We start from the raw sequence: 25,058 nt of genomic DNA, 5'->3' as shown, positions 1-25,058 counted from the left end.
TCCACAACACCATATTATATACCATATTTACAATATAAACATGAATGTAGTCTGACACCATTAAACCTTATGACTTTATACAGAGAAACTTTTAAACGATGAATGGGCTTTTCTTACTTCCCCACATTCCCATATCTTTTCCCAAGAGTATCCAGCCTTCTTGATATTCATTGTGAGAACACAAAATTGTTTTGAACCCAACGTGGACATCAAAAATTTCACCCAGCAGGATATTTTACAAGCTACCTCGTGAACCTTGAATATAGGGAATCAGAACAGAAGAGAGGAAGAATCTGCAGTGCAACATTGATACAAATTCATGCCAGTGTCTTCTAGATATATGTATTTGTTTACTCTGCACTAGTGCCAGCTTCAGGGCCCTCTGGGTAGTACTCAGCATTACAACTCACAAGGCTTTTAGGTTTTTGACTTGCTACTCTGGCACTATTTGAGAGAGTTACAAATTGCTGTGTGAAGCTTAGCTTCAAGGACAAGAATCGCCTTACGTTCACTTTGCTGTAATTTAGGAAGAACACTGACTGCCAACTGTAGCCCCCACCTCAATCAGGCTTCCTCAAGAGAAGGAAGGTCCCAAAGCAGATCTAGATACAACCTAGAGGATTCCCTGTCCCTAGCAAAACATTACACATATACGGATAAATCTGAAATACCTTCTTCCTCTTCCTCTGTACAATGCTGTCTTGTACAGCTAGTATCTTTTTCTTTATCCTGAGGTGTAGAAGATGTTTCAGTCTCTTCTGCCATGACTGAAGAGACTTCACTGGAGGCAGTTTGGTTAGATGTCTCTCTTGCTTCCCCTTCTTTGTCAAATTTAAGTCTTTTTACTTCATGTCCCTCTGCTTCCACAGAATCATCTTCAGGGTGCTTATTTTTTATAGGGCTGCCTTGAGTACCTTCTGATTCAGATGCTGGTAATTCACTGTAAGACCCAAAGAAGCCATGCGTGAGTACCAAAAAACATTCCACATCTTGCCTCATTTCTCATACTGCTTATCTGAGATCAACAGAGCAGCATATGGGAGAACGTTATTTGCAAGGTATTCTCCAGCAGAGGTCCTACCCTGAAGAACTCAATTTGCTCATTATTGGCTAAAGCCCAGATTTATTAAATTTTCAGGCATGAGGTAAAGACCACTCTTTTTTCCAGCATTTGGGAAGGGGCTGCATAATTGGGCTGATGTATGGTGGGTCTGGATTATGGTTTATTATAATTTGAGGAAAGGCAGATCTGTAAGTAACAAGCATTTATGATTTTAAATGTACTGGTTTTAGCATACCATCCTGACAGTAGTTTAATATGGAAACTTAGGATCCCCGCTTAACTCAACATTATTCATTTGTCAATCACATTTTTTTTTTTTATACTAGATATCTACACAATCAGAAAAGAGCTGGACTATGTATAAAAACTCAGCAAGTAAAGCTGAGTAAAGTAAACAATTCTATTGGAGAGTCACAGTCCAATACAAATCTTCACTTTGCATATATTAGGTCAGTAAACAAAAAGTAGCAAGTACATATCTAATAGAGCTGAGCATTTACCATAATCCTTTTGTAATGTCTTATTGATTAACTGATCCTTACCAAAGAGACATTTTGCTTTAAAAATATTTACAAAATTGTAAACGTAAAGCATGAGAATAATGAAATATTCAATACGAATTACTCCACACAAACCTGAGGTTTTTGTCTTCCTTTTGCTGCAAGTTTGATTCTTTATTGTCTGTGCTGTCAGGCAAACCATTTGTTGTCATAGGAGTTGACAAGGAAACCTTCGGTCGATTTACTGGTCTAGGAGTTCCAGGACCATTTATATTAGATCTAAAAAAACACAATTCATTTTTTAATCCTTTTTGATTAGACAATTAAAATATACTCTAGATTCAGAAATCCTGGAAAAGGAATATACTAGAGTATTTTAATTTTCAACACTGAATTATTTAGCCCAAAATCCAACATACATCCCATCATGCAAAATCAGTAAAGTCCACCTGTATATGAACTGGATTAAAAATGATTTTAAAGCATCAGTGGCATTCTGTAATACACTATTATGGCAGGATGTCTGGGCTAGGTGCTTCCAAAAACCATAAAATATTTCTTCATCCTATCAGACCCCACCCAAGTAGATGTTGCCTCCTGAAACTGTTCAACTTACCTCTCTGAATAACCTGGTGAGTTTCCTGGAAACATAACACCATTCATCCTGTTTAAACTATTGGAATTATTTTTCCTACAAGAAATCAAAAATATTATACTTAGCAATTTAAGGTTCCTGAGTTCACAGAAGGCGATTTTTAAAAAATTCTCCTTGATTAAAAGTAATTACAAGTTACTAGATTTAAATAATATATTCCTATACACTGGGTTTCTTTGTTTACAACTAAATTGACTTCAACATCCATTAAGTGATTAAATGTCATTTGCCTTTGCTTCTTATACCCCAAATATCTTCCTTGACATCCTCTAATTTCCTTTAAATAATAAAATAAAAGGCATAATTTATCTTCAATATGACTATACCCATATTTAAAGTGAAGTGTATGCATAAGTATTTGCTGGATTGGGGCTTTAGATTTTAAACTCTATGGGCAGGAACCGTGTCTACTGGCTATGTAAAATGCCATGTGTGACTGGGACAGATGCAAAAGATAAAACCACCACCACACTAGGCCTTCATTAAAGGTCAGTTCCCCCATTACACCACCCCCTTTGGAGGACAATACTCTCCACACAGAATAAGTGCTGATCCAGCAAGAATGCCTTCAGATCCTACACTAGCTGATCCCATTCAACATCCTTCAGGTTTTAACTTGTGATGAGTGGTGTTTTCACATGCCCGTGTGACATCCTTAACTGTTATGACAGGGCACAGTACTGTAATTTTCATACTTAGTCCTGCCTCACTGTAGGGGACTGGACTACATGACCTATCAAGGTCCCCTCCAGTTCAACATTTCTATGATTCTACAGCCTCATCTTAAGATAATGGCATTGGAAGAGCTTGTTTCTGTGCTTTACCTACATTCTTCATAGTAGTATGACAACAGGGGGCTTCTCGTACAGTTGGGAAAGTAGCTTTTGTAGGCCCAGGAAGACAGACTGAAGTAGAAGATAATGTGGACCTTCCTCTTCTAGACAACTCAACTGGCCCTACAGCCACGTTTCTGAAGTCTGTTTTTCCTCTTTCATACAACTGTAGATTTTGATTTTTAATTACTCCCTTTCTCTGCCCCTTCATTGTCTCTACATCCTGTACTTTACTTTGCAATCTTCCAGGCACTCAGACTTAATCTAGTTTTATCTAAATAAATTAACAGCACAAGACGTCATAGGAGCGCTAAACTACCTACTGTAGGGCGACCCTGCTAGTAGTGGGATGGATGATGTGGGAATCCTCTCTTGAAACGAGCTGTGGAAGGCAGGAATCTATACTCCCTTTGGTTCAGTTCAAATGAGATTCTAATCTTTGAATCTTTCACTTTTGCTTCAATGTTTGTTTTTAAAAAGACCCAAACTAACCCCATCTTTCTGCCCACACTAAGCATTACTTTGTATGCCAAGTTGCTGTTCAGAGCGTATTTTTGCAGAAGGAATTAATTTCTGAAGAGGAAAAAAGAGTATTGCAAAGACTGACAAAACATTAGTATAAGAGTGGGGATGATGCAGTTCTAACACAGGCATTGTTTAATGCACTCACATATATTGTTTTGGATTAATAATAAACCGTGCTGTAAATTTTGGCTCAGAAGCTTGTTTTTCATCACAAAGTTACTACACAGGTAGACCAGCAAGCAGTATATGTCTGCAGGACATCACCTCTTTTGCCACACAAAGTTTGTGAGATTTTGAAGGGCATTTGTTTAACCCATTGACATGGAAGATGAATTTTTGTAGTGCATGTCTTATTGTTGGCAAGGGGATACACCATTACTGCCAGCTATAAGGAGAACACACACAAAAAAAAACCCTCCTAATATAATCCCAAATCTTTAAGTAGTTGAAGTAAATTTATGCTTACTCTGAAGATGGGCATACACAGCTGACAACCATGACATTCTGTAATACAAAAAAATGTAGTGAGAGTTTAGAAGCAAAAAAATTAAACATTTCTGATCCTGATAGAACTTGTAAACTTGACGATTAAGACACGACAGCTGGATTTAAAAAATTCTAGCTGATAAAAGTAATATTCTCTATAGAACTTTAAGTTAGATTATTCTGAAGTCAAAAACAACCTTGGAAATAATTTCTACCTCCTAAAATCCTCAATGGTAAATGTGCTTTGCTATTGTGAAGAATACAAACCAAACAAGACTTCCACCACATTGCAATTTCCAAAATGCTACAGTAGAGGTCAAAGGAATTTAAACCACATTTTGGTGAGGTTTGTAACTTAGATGTTTCGATTACATTAAGCCGATACTCCACGTGGAACTGTGAAAATCCCAACCTGCTGCCAGTGCTCTTCACCAGTGGTAGGCAGCAAAGCTATAACAGTTTTTACCCTATGCCATGTAATCACCAGCTGTTGGTTTATACTAGTACGCCCACCAGTCATAGCTCAGGCAGGGCTTCACTAGTGCTACAGCAACAGTGAGAATTTCAGAAAAAACCTGTGTGAAAAAGGTATGAGACCATTTTTTTGTTTCAGAAAATTGGCTGATTATTGTTTGAAAGATAGCTAATGCATATACAAGAGGACTATTCCAATGCAGTTTTTAGTGTGCATTATAAGAATCATACAATAGGGATTTCTGAATTAGCAATTAAAGATAATATACAATGTTATAGTGCTCCAGTATGCGTGTTGATTGCTACTAATTACAGCACAAAACATGGTTCAGCAACATGATCATCTTTCGACAGATCAACACAGATAGTAGAAAGCTCTGATTAGTTTTCTAACAAAGGTGTCAAGCTACCAGAGAATTCAATGTGTGTGTCAGACTGTTCTTGCTCCCCCATGATAAAAAGCAGACTGTAAAATACACACTTTGAAAAAAAAATCAAGGCCAAGATTTTCAAACTGGAGTGCCTAAGTCTGTAACTTACAATTTTAAGTACCTTCTGAACATGAACAAATGTAGCACTGTCAAAGTCTAGAGCACCCTTAAAGGTTGTTTCATTCATTTCAATAGGGTTTTTGTTTTAGATATCAGTGATCAAGAGCCACATTTGCTAATATCATATTACTGGAATTGCACACACAATGGCATACACAAAGGGCAGAAACAGTGGTGCAACTAAAGAAATGGACTGCATAATTTTTCCACTCACTGCTGAACACTACATCAGCGTTACTAGATAAAAATTTAGCTACTAGATGAGGGCTATAATCTACCCTGAAACCAGCCAAAAGGATCAGTGGCAGATCCACTATAGATCAGCAGCAGTATGGGGCCCTAATTTGCAATCCATGATGATTTACAGTGCCCTAAATGTAACTGGGCCCTCCCAGGAGAACGACAGTTTGACATCAATTTTGGAAGTAGTACTGCATGCTTTTGGAAAACACTATATAAATACTACAAAACAAGTTCTGTATGCATTTAATGAGGGTTTTAATGTGCTACAAAATGAGATCTGAAAAACAAAAATCTCCTTCAGCTTTTGAGTTTGATTCAAACTCAAAGCAAGGAATGAAGAACTGCTCAGACCTGATAACTTACATGGTTGCATATCGCTCCATTATTTAGCAGTGGGGGCTCAGAACAGTGAGCGATATTAAATCCTACATAAACTGCAATATTGGAGCACTACAAACTGATTAACAGAGACAGCCTTAATCCTGGAATTTATCAGCTTTTGGGTCAAAAACATTTTAGAATAACTTTTTGCAGTTATCTTTTTTAAAAAATTAACCAAATCGGAGTTGCTATTATAGCCATAATGAAGCCAATAAAACTTTGGGAGTCATTTAAATATTATATAGTGGGTAGTTACAATTTAGCTCCAATGCCTCTGAAAGGAAGACATACCTTTTCCACTCCTCTAAGAAACTTGTCTGTTCCTGTATAGTTCCTCCTTGGATCTGTCAGCAACTCACAAAGTCGCTGAATAGTAAAGGGGATACTGCAATGAAATACATATAGAACAATGTAAATGGTACTTAATGGGTAAAAGGCTGCTAGGAAGCAACTGCATTATTGCTATCCCTGCAGGCTGAAAAGGTCCAAACAGAGGAAGTAGAATTTCACTGAAAGCTTGCAGTAAAAGGACAGTTGGCTTCCTCTGCACTTGGAGGTAGGAGTGTAATTCCCAGATCACGTCTTGTCAGTTCTCATTGAGCTAGCATGCTAAAAATGGCAGTGCAGCCAAAGTAGCATGGGCAGCCATGGCATGGGCTAGCTGTCCCGAGCATGCACACGCTGTGGATATGTACTTGGGGTGGCTAGCCCATGCCACTGCTTGCCGCTTCCTATGCTACTGCATCTATGCTACCATTTTTAGCAAGTAGCTCAATTAGTACTGCAATTATGTCTATGCAAGCTGGGAATCACACCTTTAGCTCCACCTGCACATTGCTTTAATCTCTGATTTACATTTCTCAGTTTGCATAAACACTTCGAGAACACAGCACACACTTTTGGGCAATACATCCTCCACCAAAACTAACTAAAATCCAAAAGACATCATTCCAAAAATCACAATTCACTAAGCACACTGTATTCAATAATTAAGTTACATGTAGATTTCAATTCAGGAAATCAAAATCAGTCACAGTTTAAGACTACTTTTATTGGGTAAATTATGAGGTTAACAAAATATGTGAAACAGCAACAGTAAAAAATGCTTTAAAACAATTAAAGATTCACACTCCTAGATCTGGCAAAAATAAAAAGTGATTCTCAAGACTTTTGATTTTACAGTTTATAGGAAATGCATTAAATTTTGTAAGTAGTACAGCCAGTTAATAATAGTTCAGAAAAATATGGTATCTACACGTTCAGATCTGGTGATCTATCTAAAACAAGTATGATTAGTTTTTCTGCTGCATTGAGATAGGACAGGGCTATATACCCATATAATATTTTGTTCATACAAATGTGTCCTCTGTCTAGCAATTTTGTAATTAGATTTTACACAAATACTAACAAGATCAACTGAAATTTTTCATTTTAGCAATGCATAACAGGATCAAATATTTAAGGTTAGCTGATCTTACATGCATTTCCCGTAGCAATATTTATTAATATACATTTACAGTAAATCTATTTTGTTACACAATTATCAGCATCTAGCAAAACTTTTGAATTATGGTACAAGAATGCATACTGCTTTTTAAGCATTCTACTAACTGAATTTGTCTGAGCTTGAAGTCATTACACTTGGAACACAAAGTGCTTAGTACAATGTGAAGAATTAGAATTATATTTTATATATGTAGGAAATTTTAAAAAATTACACCCAAACAAACAGTTTATACACACACTCAACACGATTCCATCCCTACTACAGAACTGTTACAACTGTGTTACTCAGAAATTAGAGTACTAATTGTTATAAAAAAAATTAATGAATTCAAGTTTGCAATGGGTAAATCACTCAAGCTAGAAGAGCATAATTTTATGCCTACTTCATTAAATAAAAAACAGATCTTGTTCAAACATTCACTGATCTGATTTTTCACCAAGAATATGCCAGAAGAAACCATGTTCAACCAGTGAGAATTCTATTGGAAAGCTCTTAAGGGCCAATGCCTTTCCTATAAACAGAAATTGAACCAGACTAAATATCACCCATTTTAATGTGTTTTGCAGATTCTACCATGTGTTATGGTACAGTGGAAGGTATATAAACCATAACATGAAACAACTAAGAGGTATGCTGTAAAACAGAATCTAGGAAAAATCCCTATGTTTGGCATGTTGTCAACATATCTACCTCCAAATACCTCAGAGATGATGCATATCAACTGTATCGTGGATTAATATTTATTATTATCATACACCTAAACCATGACAGAATCTCATCTTTATTTCACTCCTGAAGAACAAAAAGACTGTCAATATGACATGCTAATCTTTGTGGGTCAGTACATAGCTCCTTCAAATGGTAGAGAATTAAATGCATGTGAGGCTACAGGAGCGATAAAACAAGAGGACAAGAATATTCCCAGACCAGACCTTCACTGTAAATTTCTTTTGTATCAAAAAAAGTAAGTTGAAAGGTAGGAAGTTAGTATTTAATTAATGTTATGGCAGGCATATTTTACTTGTCCACCAGGTGTTTGACCCCTCATCTGCCTACCATCGACCAAAATTATATTTAGACTGTTTTTTCTAACTTGGTTCCCTACATAGTTCGACTAAAATGAACTCATGTATTCCTTTCGGTTCAGTTTACTCAATAAGAATGTCCTTGAGACTGTGATGGTTCACTTCCTGTTAATACCGCTCAGAACATCTTTGCTATGGATTAAGTTACACCTGGTGTTTCATCAAGTTTTGGCCAAGGTGTTTAATGACTTTACTCACAGAGATGCTAAACCAGAAAACCTCTGCCATGGACAGACTTCAATTTGCTCCCCTTGTTGGTAGTTTCACTCACTCTCCCCATCTCCAATCTTGGTAAGTGTGCAGGAGGATTTAATTGATTTGTGAACTCACCCATATATGTACTGCATATCTAAACCTGTGCATAGCTGCATAAAGATATAACTGCTGCTTATTTTTTGGGTACTTTTTTGGGGTGGTGGGAGGGACAGAACAGTACTAGATTACCAAAGGTTGTAACCGCTAATCTTTAAACAGTAAATTCAAATTACCTGTCTGCTTAAACATCCATTTACACAGACCTATAGTTTAAGTAGTAGCATATTAAAAAAAGTGAAAATTTGTAGAATCTTGTTAACTTATTTTTAATATTTATTGGATATTTGGAATACAATTTGAAAGACTAACATATGAAATAGTTTATGAAACTCAGTGGCATTCAGCTTACTGAGGTGATATCAAACCCCATAAAATGCAAGATTTGCAGCTTCAATGTAAATTGTACATTCCAATTTTTTATTTTAACCTACACTATAATCTGTGTTCTGGCCAACAACAACACTGTTCCCTTTAAAGCATCTATAAAATAGCGAACTTTGTTTAATGCACAGTAGATGGCACCACACATCATAGTATGTGCTTTACAATAAACTGACACTGAGTTACTGTTTTTTGACGACTTTTTTAATTTGCAGACTTCCAGAGGCAACGACATCTCAGCTACAGTGAACTATGTAAAAGTCATATACAAGTACATATTATAGAAATTAAAGGTGTAGCTTTAAACCAATTTAAAAAAAATCAGTGCAACTTTATGCATGGACATTCAAACGAATTTAAGAGTGAGTGTACTGAGGAAGTTGCACCTATTTTACTAAATAGGTTTCTAAACTCTTTTAGTTAAATCCATGCAAAAACCGCATAATAAAATTTCTTCAAGTGAGCAAAGGGATTAGGAATTCCATAATCAAGTGAAAATGATCAGAACTGCACTTCCCAGTGCCATTGGTCAGGGTGCTGTAAAGAGAGCCTGATCATGACAGCCATGTTGTAGTGTATTAAGCAAAAAGGGTCTGAAGAGAAGATGTGGAGAAACTCCTTTAGTTGGTTACATGACTATGTTATAAAGGTGAGCAAAGACAAAATTTGTATATTCTAACATGGATATTTCTGTAAGGTACCCAAAAAACAAAGACCTCCTAACCCAATAATCACAACTGAGGACCAGTACTCATCCAAAAATATCAAAGATTAAGGAAGCCTACCTCTATTTAAAAACAAACAGACAGACAGCATACCTCCACCACTGTGTTGGAAGGAGTGCTGAAAAGCCAGAACCTAACTCAGACTAGCAAGAGTGCAAGGAATACATCTGAAAATTAACCCTATTTGTACTACTGAAGAGTTTACTTCTTGTTGTAAAGAATTTTCCATGAGGCATACACCTCCAGTGGTTAGTTTTGGAAGTATTCACAATTTACTAGGAAAGGGGAAAATGGACATGGGAAACTTCTTAAGAGTCTCTTTGGCATGTAAGTTTCTTAAATGTGGCAGGAGAATCTGGCCCTACACCCATACAATGTCAGATGGATACAAACTGATATTTTGGGTTTAAACAAGCACTGCCATGTCACTATGCAGCCACCTGAAAGAAAAAGCATACTTATTCTGTCTGTCAAAGTCATTTCATCCAAAGTCACTGATTACCCAGAAAAGGCAATCACCTCTTAGTAACTGCTTTTGCATGATGTTTTCCTTTACAGATGAAGAGGAAAGATTAAATATGCCCTTTTTCTTCCTATCTTATGCATCCTAGAAGCAAGGACAGGAAAAACCCTGTTAGGTCAGGGTCACAATAAGCATCCACATTTTCTGTTAGGCTACCTTGCAATGATCTGAATAAGAAGATTCATGAATGAAAATGGTAAAAGGCCTGAAAATAACTGCTCTGGGCAACTGGTGCTCTCTGGAGTCAAGATTTTCCAAGGAGTTCATTAAGTGACAGCAACGGTATAGATAAAATAGAGAATCCGTTATCCCAATGAGGGAGGAAAAAACCCTACATTCTTAAAAGAGAAGTGGTGTCTGCAGGACAGCCTGACAGACAGAGGCAAGAACATACTGGTGTTGTAGTGGTGATATGAAATCTTCATCTGATTGGTTGCTGCTGCCTGGTTGTCAGGAGCAGGAAAGGATAGCTCAACAATAGAGACTGATGAACCTGAGGACACAGAATTGAGTTTTATTTACGTTCGAGTGTCTTACGTCACATTAACAAAAAATTCACATGTACTTTATGGAACAACTCTAGTAACTTAAGTGTTATTTTTTTTACTTTGCCAACAGAAACAGTACATTGCTAAGGTCTTCATTATCATGGGATTTATCAGAATCATGGGCTTTATGGAGCAGGATACATATACCATATTTTTAAGCCTTTGAATTATATGTATTGCTGTGTAGTACAGGCCTGAGTGTAGAAATGGTCTCGAATTTGTTAAACTGAATCAGTTTAATTGACTGATAGTGATAGAGCAAATCAGGTATCATATTGTACAAACTGCAGCCTGTGTGTTATATGTTGCTTTAGATACAAATCACTGGACAATGATTACTTAAGAAGTTTCAGAATCATAGCCTCGTTAGAACAAAGTTATATATGAATTGCTACATGGTTTATTTCATTCCTGGTTGTGAAAAGTTTTGAATTTTAGCATTTGTTTAAAGGCAATAATTATACGTCTTCCGGTTTTTCCATCTAGTGACACTAGCTGGTTTCCACTTTTAAAGAACACATGAGGAAAGCATTGGGAGTTCTTCCTTAGCGTTAAAGTAACACTTTTAAAAATTTTGCTTTGTTGCCACAGTATTTTAACAGTGCAAAAGGCTCAGACACCCAGAAGTTTTGTCAAGTGTGTCTTGGAACTATATGATGTGGTGGTTGCCTAGCTGTTCATTTCCTCTGAGTGGTTTACGAGTTTAGGTAAGCTATGTAACATAAGCAAAAAACAGCTTTGAAATAATAGAACAAAAAGCCCAGATATTAGGGCAAGTTTTTACTTCCTTAAACTAGACTACTATTAATACCAGCCAGCAGAATGCAAGACATCATGTTACCATTTGTAGGTTTCATGGTAGAAATTCTTGGCATCACATTAAAGTGAGAAATTTGAATGTGAAAGTACTTGAAACTTTCAACATGCAAAAACATTTATTTCAAGAGAGTCAATTCTGAAGCACAATCCATGTTTTAAATAACGTCAGTCTTAGCGAACGGTGACGGTAAGAACCACTGATCTAACTCCAGCATATGAATCTCAAGAGGGGTCATCATAGTCCTTTAAAGTTAGCAGTCTCAGGGGTAACATGGAGGAAGGCTCCAACATGTCCATTTGCTGATAAGCTGAAAATACAGCAGGTAAGTGGTTGGTGCAAATGAACAAAACACTAATTAACTGGATAATAAATTTGTGACTCAGTTTAAGCTCAAGAAAGTGCTATCAAGCCATTACAAAGAAATAGCAAATAAGAGAGTAGACGCCATGAAAAACAAGAGTTTTATTTAAATGAAACAAAAGTGAACTTCAGAAAAGTCCTTTTACAAAAGCAATAAGCAGCAAGAAACAATACACTTTGTAGTCTACAGAAACAAACAAGTAATCTTTCAAATGCTAAAAGTATACTTTAACAACCAGTAAACACATGGTTGTTTTTTTGACCTACAGATCTGAATCTGTAGCTTAACAATTCATAGTAGATACACTGTCTCTTTGTTGCACTGTGTCACAGAATTCATTGATCTCAATGAGCTGCCAAACTGCCACATGCAAGTTAAGGGGACAAACACCAAATGGTTACAGTTTATTAAAAAAACCTAAGCACCTAAAAATGGATTAAAATAAATCTGATTTTAGATAGAAATCTATTTCTATCAACATGCTTCTTTTTATGTATACTTTTTGTATTGCATGAACAATGTCCATTAAAGAAAAAGTTAATCACAGATTTTAAAACAACTGAAGACACGAACAAATGTCACAAGATATTAGATTAATCATTAAAGGACAGATTTTCGACTTTGGTTTTTAAAAGATATCACAATAAAATATGTTTAAGTTGATAGGCACCGATTTATTTGTACCTGAAGTTGTCTATGGCAAGTGTTGAGCAGAATGAAGATGTGGAAGTAAATCACAGTAAGACTGGAAGGTCATCTATGAAAGATGATACATTGCCTAGCCTTGAGAAAAAAATTGTTTAAAAACAAATGAGATTTGATTAAAAATTACATACCCATTAAATCCGGTGACTATTTTCAGGATTCGTTCCTTCATCTCCTCAAAGGGAATATATTCCACATTGGGATTAGGGGGCCCTCTTGGTTCAGGTGCAGAGGTTCTGAAGTCATCCATCACTTTCTCCAGTTTGAAAATAAAATAGCCTTTAAACTGAGACCACTGAATCCTAAATTAAAGGTTAAAAAAAATCACAAGTGACTTAAGACGCATGCAAAATATCCATATTATAACTTTGTTTAGACCAAAGCAAAAAATCTTAGACGATCATGAATTTTTATAACCAGGTAGTTCAAAGATTTAGTATTTTTAAGCAACAAATAGTTTATTGTAGCCAACCGAGAGACATTTTGAAGACTATTCCAAGGATAGCAGACAGGACAAAATTAAACATTTTATCTTCAACGAGAAGGCTGTTAACACCACTTTCATACATAAATTTAGATACGATATTTTACAAAAGCTCTTTTGCAGTCCTGAAGAAGACCTGAACATAAATTTATTCTTCAGTTATGCAACTCAGTTACTGACAGATTGTCAGCTCTTCATTACATGGATCATTTTATTCTATATTTGTAGAACACTTAGCACTTTGGGGCAGCAATCCCAATTATTATTCATATTATAGTAGGCCTAGGAGCCCTGTGCATGGACCAGAACTCCATTGTTCTGTTTGTACTGCATCTAGCACAAAAAAAGTCCCTGTCCCAAGGAGCTCACCATGTTTTAACCAGGGGTATATAGTAAGTCATGGGCAGGTCATGGGCCATGAATTTTTATTTATTGCCCGTGACCTGTCTGTGACTTTTACTAAAAGTACCCATGACTAAAGCATAACCTTAACAATGAGATAACTTTGCAGATGTTTACAGGAAGCACTTCCCACGGGTGTTTGGAAACATAGGAGAAAGCATGCATATGCTTGTTTGAAAATTTAACAAGTAGACAGTGGAAGCTGGCATCATGGCTTGATCAGAGATGAGCATCAACATCCAGACAGTGAATGAGAGATGATAGGTAGGGCGGAGGTTCACTGTGAAGGATCTTGAAAGTGAATACAATCAACTTACGTTTGATGTTAAATGAGATTGCAGCCAGTAGAGAGATTCAAAGGTGGGGCTGGGGGGAAGACAGCATCAAAGCAATAGGCTTGGAAAATGATCTTTGCAGTAACATTCTGAACAGATATGAGCAGGGCAATGCTGCATTTGTCAAGGCCAGAGCGAAGGACGTTACAGTAATCAAGATGTGAGATGAGAGCCTAGATGAGAGTTTCAGTTGTGCGAGTAGATAAAAGCCGTATCTTATAGATGTGGTGCAGAAAGAATTGGCAAGATTTTAGGTATAGCCTGGATGTGAGGACGTAGAGTGAGAATGAAAGGCAGAATGGTGTCCACCGTGATCAAGAAATGAGGTAGATGGGAGGGTTTGCAGGGAGTGGGGAGATGAAGGGCTCTGTTTTCTTCCAGGTGCTTCTTACCACGAATAAATAATACGGAACATAACACTGATGAACATAACACTGACTATTTTTGTCCATATTTAATTCATATAGTTATCTAAAATAATTATAATGTAATTCATGTGGAAGATTAAAACAGAAGAATCACTAGCACCTGTGTAAGAAACCACTTCTGAGGAATATTTAGAGTTTAAAGAATTAATATACATTCAAATCAACCAAGACAACCTAGCTTCTAGAAACAGCACACAATTTACTTTATTCAAATTTAAAATGTATATGAGTCTTATAGACTTCAATTTAAAATGGAACATAAACCTATATAATAAGGGAGTAAATGTTTTTCTCTTTGTGTTGAGCTGGGATATATTAATCTTTTACTTCCAAACGACCACCTTGGTGTGAACAGTATTTTTGCCTTCACCTTTTTGCCTAACGCAAGTGTGACAGACCCAGGCCAGTTGGGTACAGCAGAGTAGTAGAAGGCAGATATACTGGCCTCTGAGGCTAGCATAATCTGCCAGGAAGCGCGGGACCCACTGAGACAAGGTCGGAGCTCCGCCTCACAAGGTACTATCTATTCAGCCCTCCTCCAGTCTACAACATCAACTTTGCCAAGGTATTGACAGTAAGATAGGACTATGGCTAAAAGACTAGAATTGTGCTAACCTAAAAGATGTACATACTATAACCATTCTCTTACATAGTTACTGGTCTTAAGTGTCTCTTTAGAATAGGCTCAAGTTACATGCTTCCATATTAATTTGTGAAAGGAGAACTTTACAACAAATAAGATACTGTTTTTTTGCTGCCTTAGCTCATCTGTCTCCCAGACTTGTCTGTGCTTAAAGATTCAGACATAGAACATGTTTATGAAAGTCATTTTCAACCTTACACAATTCTTTTAAACAACTTTTATAGAGAATCTTTTAAAGTGCTATTTACCATATAACTTCAATCTAAGTTTGATGCCAATGAGAATAATTTCCATGTATTGGAGCTTGCCAAAAAACTAGAAAAGGATGGGTCAGAAAATTACTACAGATATTATGGGCAGGTTCTGAATAAGCCTCTCTACACTGATCATTACATAGAACCTGCACTGCAAAGAGAAGTTTTGGGCCTTTTCACAACACAGCACTTCCTCAGCAGTGCAGGTAGAATTGTGAAACTGATGAATATAATGTTATCTTAACACATTTCAATCTACTCCTACTGGTGTGGTTTATAGGATTCTGGCTAACTGACAGAGCCACATTTAGCCCTCTTCAGCTGGAAAAAGGAGTTCCACATAATCAAGGACAAGAGGAAAATTAAGACATAGTAAATATAGGTCTAAAGATAGCGGGGGCTTGAAGAGGGGAGAATATAATTCAAGCTCCCCTCCCAAAGAGATTCTGATAGGAAGCATTGCTCTTTTTTTAAAACGTGATTAAGGGCAAAAAAATGGAGGTGCAACAACATTCAAAGTTTGAAATAATGTGTGGTTCTTTTATATAAAATATAATAGAGGGCATAAACTGGGTTTAAAAGTGAGTGACACCTTGAAAAGACACTTTACCCCTCACTCCCAACACCCCCCCCCCCAAAAAAAGAGAATGGAAACAACTAGAAAAAGGTGGGATAGAGAAAGACCCATACCAAAAACACAAGGGCAGAGATAAATGGACAGAAATAAGGGAAAGAAAAAAAAATCCTAAAATGACAAGGTGTCACGTTATTGACTTGAACTGGGACCATACAGAACATGGTTGCAACCAAGGTCCTGTAGTGGCACCAAATCTTGTATAAAGGGGGTCAAATAATGTGTCTCAGACAAGGTTATGGTTTGCTGGTTATGATTATGCTGTCTACATGTGTGTATCATTTTTGTAGTTAAAGTTATGAATATTGGCTCTATACTATCTGTAATTTAAACCTATGCTATGCTTCTGGGCGACACCCCAGACAAGTTAGTGTCAGATCTGCCTAGCCTATTGGATGGCCCATTAAGGTCCATCAGATATACAACGGACCCACTGAGAGAAGGCAGACACCTTGTGACTCAGCAAGGCATACAGGGACATGCCTATGGACAGAACTCTGAGGTTTTTCCATGCCATGTAATGGACAGCTTGTCTTTGAAACAAAGAAAGAAAGACCACATCGCAAGAGAATATAAAAAGCTGCTGCAGCTCCTCCATCTGGTCTTCAGTCCTGCTTCTTACCTCTGGAGGGACTTTGCTACACAAGCTTTGAACCAAGGACTGAAAGACCCATCCCAGCTGTGGATGTACTCCAGAAACTTGATTTGAACCTGCAGTTTATTCTATCATTGCAAAAACCTGAACTAAGAACTTTGCCATTATTGTATGTAATTGATTCCATTTAACCAACTCTTGCTCTCATCTATATCTCTTTTCCTTTTATGAATAAACCTTTAGATTTTAGATTCTAAAGGATTGGCAACAGCGTGATTTGTGGGTAAGATCTGTTTTGTATATTGATCTGGGTTTGGGGCTTGGTCCTTTGGGATCAAGAGAACCTTTTTTCTTTTACTAGGGTATTGGTTTTCACAACCATTTGTCCCCATAACGAGTGGCACTGCTGGTAAACTGGAGTGTCTAAGGGAATTGCTTGTGTGACTTGTGGTTAGCCAGTGGGATAAGACCAAAGTCTGCTCGGTTTGGCTGGTTTGGTTTGCCTTAGAGGTGGAAAAAACCCAGCCTTGGGCTGTAACTGCCCTGCTTGAAGCAGTTTGTCCTGAATTGGCACTCTCAGTTGGGTCCCGCCAGAACCAGCATTGTAACACAAGGCATAGATCAAACAAACTATTATTCTGTTCGGCTTGTTACCACTCTAATTAGCTACATAATACTAAAGCAAAAGTAGCATATCATTTCCAATGTACTCTATTTTAGCTTCTTTTTTTTTTTTTTTTTTTTAAAGTTTAACCCTCAATGCAAGCATCCAGACTCTGCAAAACTGTAACCATGATAGACTCAAAGAGACAGAAGATTTTAGAATAAATAGCAAATGTTTATAAGTGAGAAAAATCTCAAAACTCAGACAGAAGAGACCCATTAAATGACCCCCATGCCAGTGCTGGATTACACCTTACAGAATATTAGCCCATGAAAGTAGATTCCAATATTGCACTAAAGATTATTTCACAGATCCATTTCCCCCTACTTCCAACCTAGGTTAGTTTTCCCTTACTCATTTTCATTCAATTACTAACTACTACTACTTATCCTTTCACACAATATCAATGGTTCTCAATTATTTGGAGACAGATATCAGATCCATGTGGCCTAATATGTACGGACTAGGTTAATAGTGGAAGTCTAATGCCCTTGGGGCTGAAAACAGTGCCCTGTGTCATTTTAAAAATCCTGAAACCACAGAAAATATTGGTGCCACCTGGGCAAATGGGAATCACATTTTCAAAGCACAAGGCAGAAATTCTCCCTACAAGTTGAATCTGAAATCTACTTGGTTTTAATTTATTTTTAAGTTATTTTAATGTACTGCACCTCTCCAGGCTATAATGCTGATTTCAGTTTTAACAGCATCTTCCATTCAAAATCTCAAAACATTTGACAAAATACCTGTCAAGCAGAAAGTAGTATTCCCATTTTACAGACTGAAGAACAGGCAAAGCTAAGTAATTGGTCCAAGAGACACACAGGTCATTGATACAACTAGGAATATAACCTAAATCTCCTGATCGCTAATATTGTGATTTAAACACTAGAGAATGCTGGAATGTTAGATAATCCTGTTGAAGAGCTGCCATTTTGAACTTTATGGAGCAGTTTATCCAGGTAGTGGTACACTTGAAGGGTACTCCTGCAACAGACTGATATGGACCAACAGCAACTCTTAAGTCCACAGAGCAAACGAGACACATAACATCACCTGCTGTGCTCTTAGAATCCCTGTTCTCATTTTATGTCTATAGGATCTTGAACATGTTTTCCACTCTCTGCTCCCGTTTCATCCAAAATTGTGCAAGATGAAATTATACAGACCACAGCAGCTTGGTAATGGAGAAAAATTCAGTCTTCTTTATGGTACTACTAATTTTCAGGCCCATAAAATTGTCAAGAATTCTCACTCCATTTACTGGGATCAAGATTTTTCTGTTTAGCAATCTTGGCTGAGATGGAGAGAGAAGTTGATCTTTTGGACCAAAGAAAACTTGATCATCTTCTCCAGATTTAACTGGACTTCTTCACTTCCAGATTGCAAGATTCAGAGTCTATCCTTTTCCAGAGATTTTTGGCTTCAGGAATGTTTCTTTCCCTATTTTTCCCTCGCTCCATGTTAAGAGGACTGAAGGGAACTAAATAGAAGGATCTGTTGTCTTTAAGATGGAACGAGTAAGGTAGACCAGCTCACTTATTTCATCCTGAAGGAAAATGTGACTAGCTGTCACACACTGGTTCAAGGGCAAGCAGAAGTGTCTCCCCTTTTCTACTGATGGCCCTTGAGAATGGTAATCACCTGATCCCTCACAAGAAGCAGTTGGCTAATATTTTCCTTCTCTAGTTAAAGGCTGAGTCTATACTAGAAAATTGGGTCAGCATAACTACATCCCTCAGGTCCACACCTGAGTGGCATAGTTAAGCCAATTTAAGTCCCCGGGGGAGGGATAGCTCAGAGGTTTGAGCATTGGCCTGCTAAACCTAGGGTTGAGAGGTCAATCCTTGAGGGGGCCATTTAGGGATCTGGGGCAAAAATAAGAGACGGTACTTGGTCCTGCTGTGAAGGCAGGGGACTAGACTCGATGACTTTTCAAGGTCCCTTCCAGTTCTATAAAATAGGTCTATCTCCATATTAACAGCATTAGGTCAAGGGAAGATTCCTCTGGGAGGTGGATTACTTAGGTAAATGGGAGAACCCCTCCTGTCGGCACAGGTAGTGTCTACACTGAAGCACTACATCAGCTCAGCTGCAGCAGCACTGCCATGCCGCTGTACTGTTTTAAGTGCGGACAAGCCCTTAGAGTGAGACCTGGCTGCAGAAAGAGCAAGGTCAAAAGAAGACTGACTGTCTTAAGAGATGAAGACCTCAGGATGCCTGGTAACCATAAGTTTTGGACCTGTGAGAAGCTAGGGAGAAGGTCTTCATCTGAGTCAAACAGATTTTGAAGAGGGAAACGGGTATCCAAGCTGGTTGGGAGTTGGAGATGTTGCTAGGGTGGGAACCACTGACTAACCCAAAGTGAATGATATGGACAGGCAGCAGAGGAGAAACAGAGCAGGACAGGGAGAGAACACTGGAGCCAGGGCCATCCCTTTGCCGTTTAGATCAAAAGGAGCCACCATCACCTGATGCTGAAGAAGCATTAGCAGTATCTCATGTTAAACATTTCCTTCCCCTCTGATTAAACTGTTCACTACTCTTTCTTCTCCATAGGTGCCAAATTCAGATTAAGCTGCAGAAGATGATTTTATGTACCAAGAAATGCCAAGTCCTGGCCCACGAAAAACAGCCTCTAGCAGCTACAGATTCTTTTCCACTGAGCTGCTGCAGGCTCACAGAACAGAGCCAGGAGTGGAAGCCCCTTTGAAGTGGAGCCCTATGTAAAGAAAGATCAATCACTATAAAAGCCATAGACAAGATATCCCCAGATTCCCTCAAATCTTCCTAGGAGTATCTCCCTACCAACACTGTTAGGTTGAAGGGAGAAGGAGGAAAAGCAACCAAAAAATCTAGCACAGAGGCAGACCAGAGCTGCTGTTGATGGCAGTAACCCATTCTTGACGGCAGAGGGGGATAGCAACTAGCTGTAACAAAAAAGACAAGAGGAGTCACCAACGGATAGGATTAGAGGCAGAAAACCTGTCATTCCTGGACTGCTGGGAACAGGGGTTTTTCACGCGGGCATTGAAAGGGAAGCCATTTATCTAGATCGGGGTGAGCAAGCTACGGCCCACAGGCTGCATCTGGCCCGTCAGGGCTTTAGATCTGACCAGGGGGATTGCTAGCCCTGTGGCGCCACGAGCCCCGCACCGCTCCCAGAAGCGGCCGGCACCATGTCCCTGGGGCCCCCCCCTGGAGGGGGCGGGGGGGGCAGAGAGCTCCGTGCACTGCCCTCACCAGCAGACACCACCCCTGCAGCTCCCATTGGCCAGGAATGGGGAACCGCGGCCAATGGGAGCTTCAGGGAAGGTACTCGCAGGCGAGGGCAGTGCGTGGAGCCCTCTGTCCCCCCTCCCCCAGGGGCCGCAGGGACGTGGTGCCAGCCACTTCTAGGAGCAGTGCGGAGCCAGGGCAGGAAGGGAGCCTGCCTAGCCCCGCTGCGCGCCACTGCCACCTGAGCCGCTCCAGGTAAGCGGTGCCGGGCTGGAGCCTGCACCCCAACCCCCTGCCCAGAGCACCCTCATGCACCCCCTCCCGCACCCCAACCCCCTGCCCCAGCCCTACATTCATGGCCCTGCATGCAATTTCCCCACCCAGATGTGGCCCTCAGGCCAAGAAGTTTGCCCACCCCTGATCTAGATAGCAATGCTACAAACAAAATAAGTTCCTTGTTTAGAAGAACTGCTGAACACACAACTTCGCTGAATCTTTTTTAAAAAATATTTTATCACCTCACTCAAGCCTAACTTGTTTGTGCTTTAGCTGCACCTGCTGATAAAGTTATTAAACTTCACTTTCATGGTCTAACTTAAGAGTTTGAGGGTGCGAATTTGGTTTTCCTAGATACCAACACTGAACACACAAGAATTTTCACATGCAATCAAGCACCCGAGTCATTTGCATACACACACACACACACTTGATTTGTAGATCACATTAATTCAACTGTGGAAGTTACGTGCACAAATTAGACATACAATTGGCATACCTAAAGTTTGAAAGTTAGACCCTTAAAATCCATCTATTTACAAGAGGCTATCAAAGAAGGTAGGCTGTTTGATAGGTCTATGAAGCTTATTATTTTTCAAAAGCTCAAACCCTCTTCATTTGTCATATTTAGAAAAGATCAATGCATGGCAATAGTTCAGCACCTGAAGCATTCCTGTAAGAAGTCAGCATAGCAATCAGAAAAGGAAAAAAATGGGGATGAGCTGATTTCAGTTTCAAGTAGTAAAGCAACATTGTACAGTGTGTCAAAAATAGTTTGAAGAGGGCATTCGCAAGGTAGGATAGAAGATCTCTAAATGTAACTGTTTACTACAATAGGGGGTTTGTGAAACAACATTTTTTTTTCCCCTCGAGGAACAGCAGAGTTTGAATTACAGAAAGCTTCCACCAACCAGCAGCTGAATGGAAATAAAAACAGAAAATGCTTGTATGTATGAAGTTCTTACATAAAGAATGATTTAGAAAGAAACCCTACACATCAAGCTCTGTGAATTAATCCAACTGAGGAATCTGCATGGAGAGGAGAGTACTCTCAGGACAATGCACTCACTGAATTTGCTTACAAGAACTTGCCACTGACATATGAGTCATCTCAGGATCTACACACTGTAAGGAAGTAGTTCTTCCAAACTGCAAGCTCAGATAAATAAGGTACCACAAATTTTATCCTGACACTGAGAATTTATACTAACACCTTATAAAGAACCCTGGATGGCTGTTTATTTACATGTGTAACTATATAATGTTTTAAAACAGATTCCCACGAGTATTCCACAAACACTGTCCAAATACTTTCAGAACCAGTACTCGAGGTGAAAAAAAAAAATCAACTGGCCTTAAAAATATTTGTTGTTGTCCAGAAAGTTCTAGTTTTGATAGGCTGAATGAGGACTTAAAACTACTCAAATTCTATGCATTTTTAAAACGCTCCAATAGCTTGGTCATCCTCTATCAATATATCTAATGCCAATGACAGCATAGCAAGAAAAAAAGTTAATCCCCAGATACGATGCAAGTATGTAACAAGCAGCATTTCTGTCAATAATAATGGCTAATGCAACCCAAGGATTGAAACACCAAAGTATTAAAATGGTACAGTAATATAAACAAACATGGAAACTACACTTTAATGTTATAGTGCAGTTTGGATTCTTAAATCAAGACTTTCCATTTCATGTTGCACTCTGCAAATCAAACAAGACACAATGTTCTAGTTTTAAAAACTGTTAATCACGACTGCTACATAGCAACAGTAACCAAACATGTATATTGCACTATGATTCTGGGAAGTATCATGCAGTAATAAAAAAAAAAACAGTCTCTGACCTTACACTCTAACAACCAGACACAGACCACAAAGAAAACAGACATGAAGGGGAAGGAAAAAGATTTAAAACAACACCAACAGTTGTAGTGGATAGAGTGTAGATCATAGGTTGAAATTTTTAACTAGAGACTGAACTAGATTAATAAGGAAGTGGGCAGCACTAGAGTGGAAAGTCACTAATGAGAATCAAAGTAAAAGGTAGGATTTGAGAAGGAGAGGAGGAGACTTGCACACACAGATAGGGAATCCATTATAGGCACAGGAACAAAGGACAGAGAGTGAGGAATGGACAAAAGGAACAATAAGAAGAGTGGACAGAGATGAAGACGTGAGATGGGAAACAAAAGAATGAGATGAGAGCAGAACTGTGTACAACGAAGGCAAAGAGTTTGACCCTTATGGGGAAAGACATAAGGAGCTGGGAACTATAACATGGTTGAAGAAGAACAGGAAGAGGTGTTTTCGTTGCTGAAAGTTGAATGGACTTGAGAGAGAGACAGAAGAGAGTTAGTGAGGACAGAGAGGAGGAGATTATAATACTTCATAGGAAAGACCACGATAGCATGGAACTGGAAATAGATAGGAAACAGTGAATTTTAGAAGTGATAGAAAAGCAACAAGATTTGCTGAGAACCTGGATGAAAAAGGAAAGAAAGAAAGGGAGAAGTCAAAGGTAGCTAAGTTGCAATTACACTGCATGAAGATGAGTTGGTGAACTGCTTCTTAGAAGTTGCACAAATTAGCCAACATAGTTTCCTTGTCAAAGTTCCTTTAAGTTATACCAGTTCTATTTGAGGAATACTTTCCCAACCTAAGGAACACTGCTTGCCTTCCCCCATAGCTTGACATTGTCTGTAAAAGTTTTCATTCCTCTTGTTACCATGGCTTCATTACAGCAATGCATTATTAACAAGCCTTTCAAAGAACGTAAAGAAAACAGTAGTTCATTCAGCCATCTAGTGCTATGTTTTGATTTAATGCAAGAACTATAAGCACATTAAGTTCTTTATGAAATGCATTAAAAAGTGAGTGTATTACCAAGTTGTGCAAGATCATACTGATACAAAAGCTTATCCTAGCCAATTAAACAGAAAATCCAAAGTTTCACTGCATACAGGAGCCCAATCATACCGTTACTCCTATCTCTTTTGGGAGTTTGGAAGGGAGAGCAATGAAGTGTAAAACTCTCCTTTTTGCTCCACCACCCACATACTTGGAGGCCTTACACTTGTGGAAGTGGGAAAAGCATCTCTCCCCCTCTTCCTAACCTTCTCCATTATCTGTCATGGGAGCCCTTTTCCCTTCCCTCGACTACTGGGAAAGGGGGAAGCTTCTTTCATCTGTTCCCATTCAGTATCAGGCCATTTCCTAGTCACCAGCAGTAAGGTTTATAATTATCTCACTAGCCTTTGGATTATCCTTCCTGGAACGATCAGATTTCACATTTTTGACCAGGAAAAACAAAATAAACTATTTAATAAAAAAAAAAAGTTTCAAAAAACCTCCTACACTGTGTTTAAACAAAGAACTTGGCACAAAATGAAGCATCCAAATAGGCTCTAAAAAGGCAGCATAAAAGCTAGAAATGCAGAAAATCCTAGAATCCAAAGGATTTCAGAAGGATACCCTAATGCTGGATCTCTGGCAGACAGCAGATCAGAGATAGTTGTGCCAAAATATATACATACATAAATAAATAAAATAGAGGACACCCTAACTGCAGCTGTCCTCAACAAAAAACATGTCTGCCTGTTGGCGTGTTCCTGAAGATAACTATCCAAGACATATTTGAACACCCTACAGTCCTATGTACTCTAATTTAAAAAAAACAAACAAAAACCCACACACACACACACTGGAAGACCTGGTAAACTGTAGTATTTGACACTACTATAAGGTTTGGCCTTGAGGTATAGCAGCATGTTTTAACTGTGTTACAGCACTTGTCTTAACAGAACTGCAGCAAAGAATACAGTTAAAGCAAATTTCAGATCTGCCCACACTATGAGATTAACACATTGTTTTAACCATGTAAGAGACTACCGTAGAGTAAACAGGTCACCAACACAGTTTTTACACAGTAGATGGGACATTTAACGTAGCAGAATAAAACTGTAAACTTCAGTAATATTTGTGGAAGAGAAAGTCAGAATGATGTCTACAGGAATTTGAACAGGGGTGCGGGGGGGGGAGACTGAGGTTTAGATCAGAGCAAATAATCTGAAGTGAAGGTACTGCAATTATCTCAATCTTTCTGGAATTGTGTCACAGATTAAGGATCTAATTAAACATCACATTATCCTGGGGAGATGTTGAACTTCTGGAGAACTAGCCATGATCTTGTAACTTTAGAGTCGGGGGAGTCCTAATGGATGGCAATCTTTAGATTTTGCTGAATTTAAGGAGTTTGTTACCAAGTTACTTGGTTTAAACGTTAAGAGGACTCCATCTCTTCTGAAAAAACTGTCATAATACCAGAAAAAGCAAAGCGAAAAGGGAAACAATGGACACCTACTACTGTATTTTGTGAACTTGAGACCACAGAACAAAACAAAATTTTGTTTCAGATATAGGAAAGGAGGATTTTTATTTTTCCC

General features: G+C 38.4%; 1 protein-coding gene and 1 long non-coding RNA gene across 8 annotated transcripts in view; both read right to left on the bottom strand.

The window, feature by feature from the left end:
* Positions 1 to 25,058, bottom strand: part of PPP4R2 (protein phosphatase 4 regulatory subunit 2) — a 39,552-nt gene that overhangs the window by 2,630 nt on the left and 11,864 nt on the right. For 3 of the 7 annotated variants that reach the window (XM_037904014.2, XM_037904015.2, XM_043550985.1), the window contains 6 exons: positions 12,813 to 12,983; positions 6,003 to 6,096; positions 4,043 to 4,080; positions 2,180 to 2,254; positions 1,699 to 1,842; positions 672 to 940 (listed from right to left, as the gene is read on the bottom strand). In XM_037904014.2, coding sequence (XP_037759942.1) covers positions 672 to 940; positions 1,699 to 1,842; positions 2,180 to 2,254; positions 4,043 to 4,080; positions 6,003 to 6,096; positions 12,813 to 12,983 — 791 coding nt within the window. Of the gene's footprint in view, positions 1 to 671; positions 941 to 1,698; positions 1,843 to 2,179; positions 2,255 to 4,042; positions 4,081 to 6,002; positions 6,097 to 10,641; positions 10,741 to 12,812; positions 12,984 to 25,058 lie in introns of those variants that run through there. The other 4 variants (XM_037904016.2, XM_037904017.2, XM_043550986.1 and 1 more) reach the window with 2 other exon arrangements.
* Positions 6,742 to 10,635, bottom strand: LOC122466537. Its single transcript, XR_006292147.1, has 2 exons — positions 8,282 to 10,635; positions 6,742 to 7,752 (listed from the first exon to the last, which is right to left on the bottom strand). It is a non-coding gene; the product is annotated as an uncharacterized LOC122466537 (long non-coding RNA).

This window comes from Chelonia mydas, chromosome 7 (genome assembly GCF_015237465.2).
Source record: "Chelonia mydas isolate rCheMyd1 chromosome 7, rCheMyd1.pri.v2, whole genome shotgun sequence".
Taxonomy (NCBI): domain Eukaryota; kingdom Metazoa; phylum Chordata; order Testudines; family Cheloniidae; genus Chelonia; species Chelonia mydas.
Note: the sequence above shows the minus strand (reverse complement) of the source record. Positions and strands in the feature narration are given on the sequence as shown.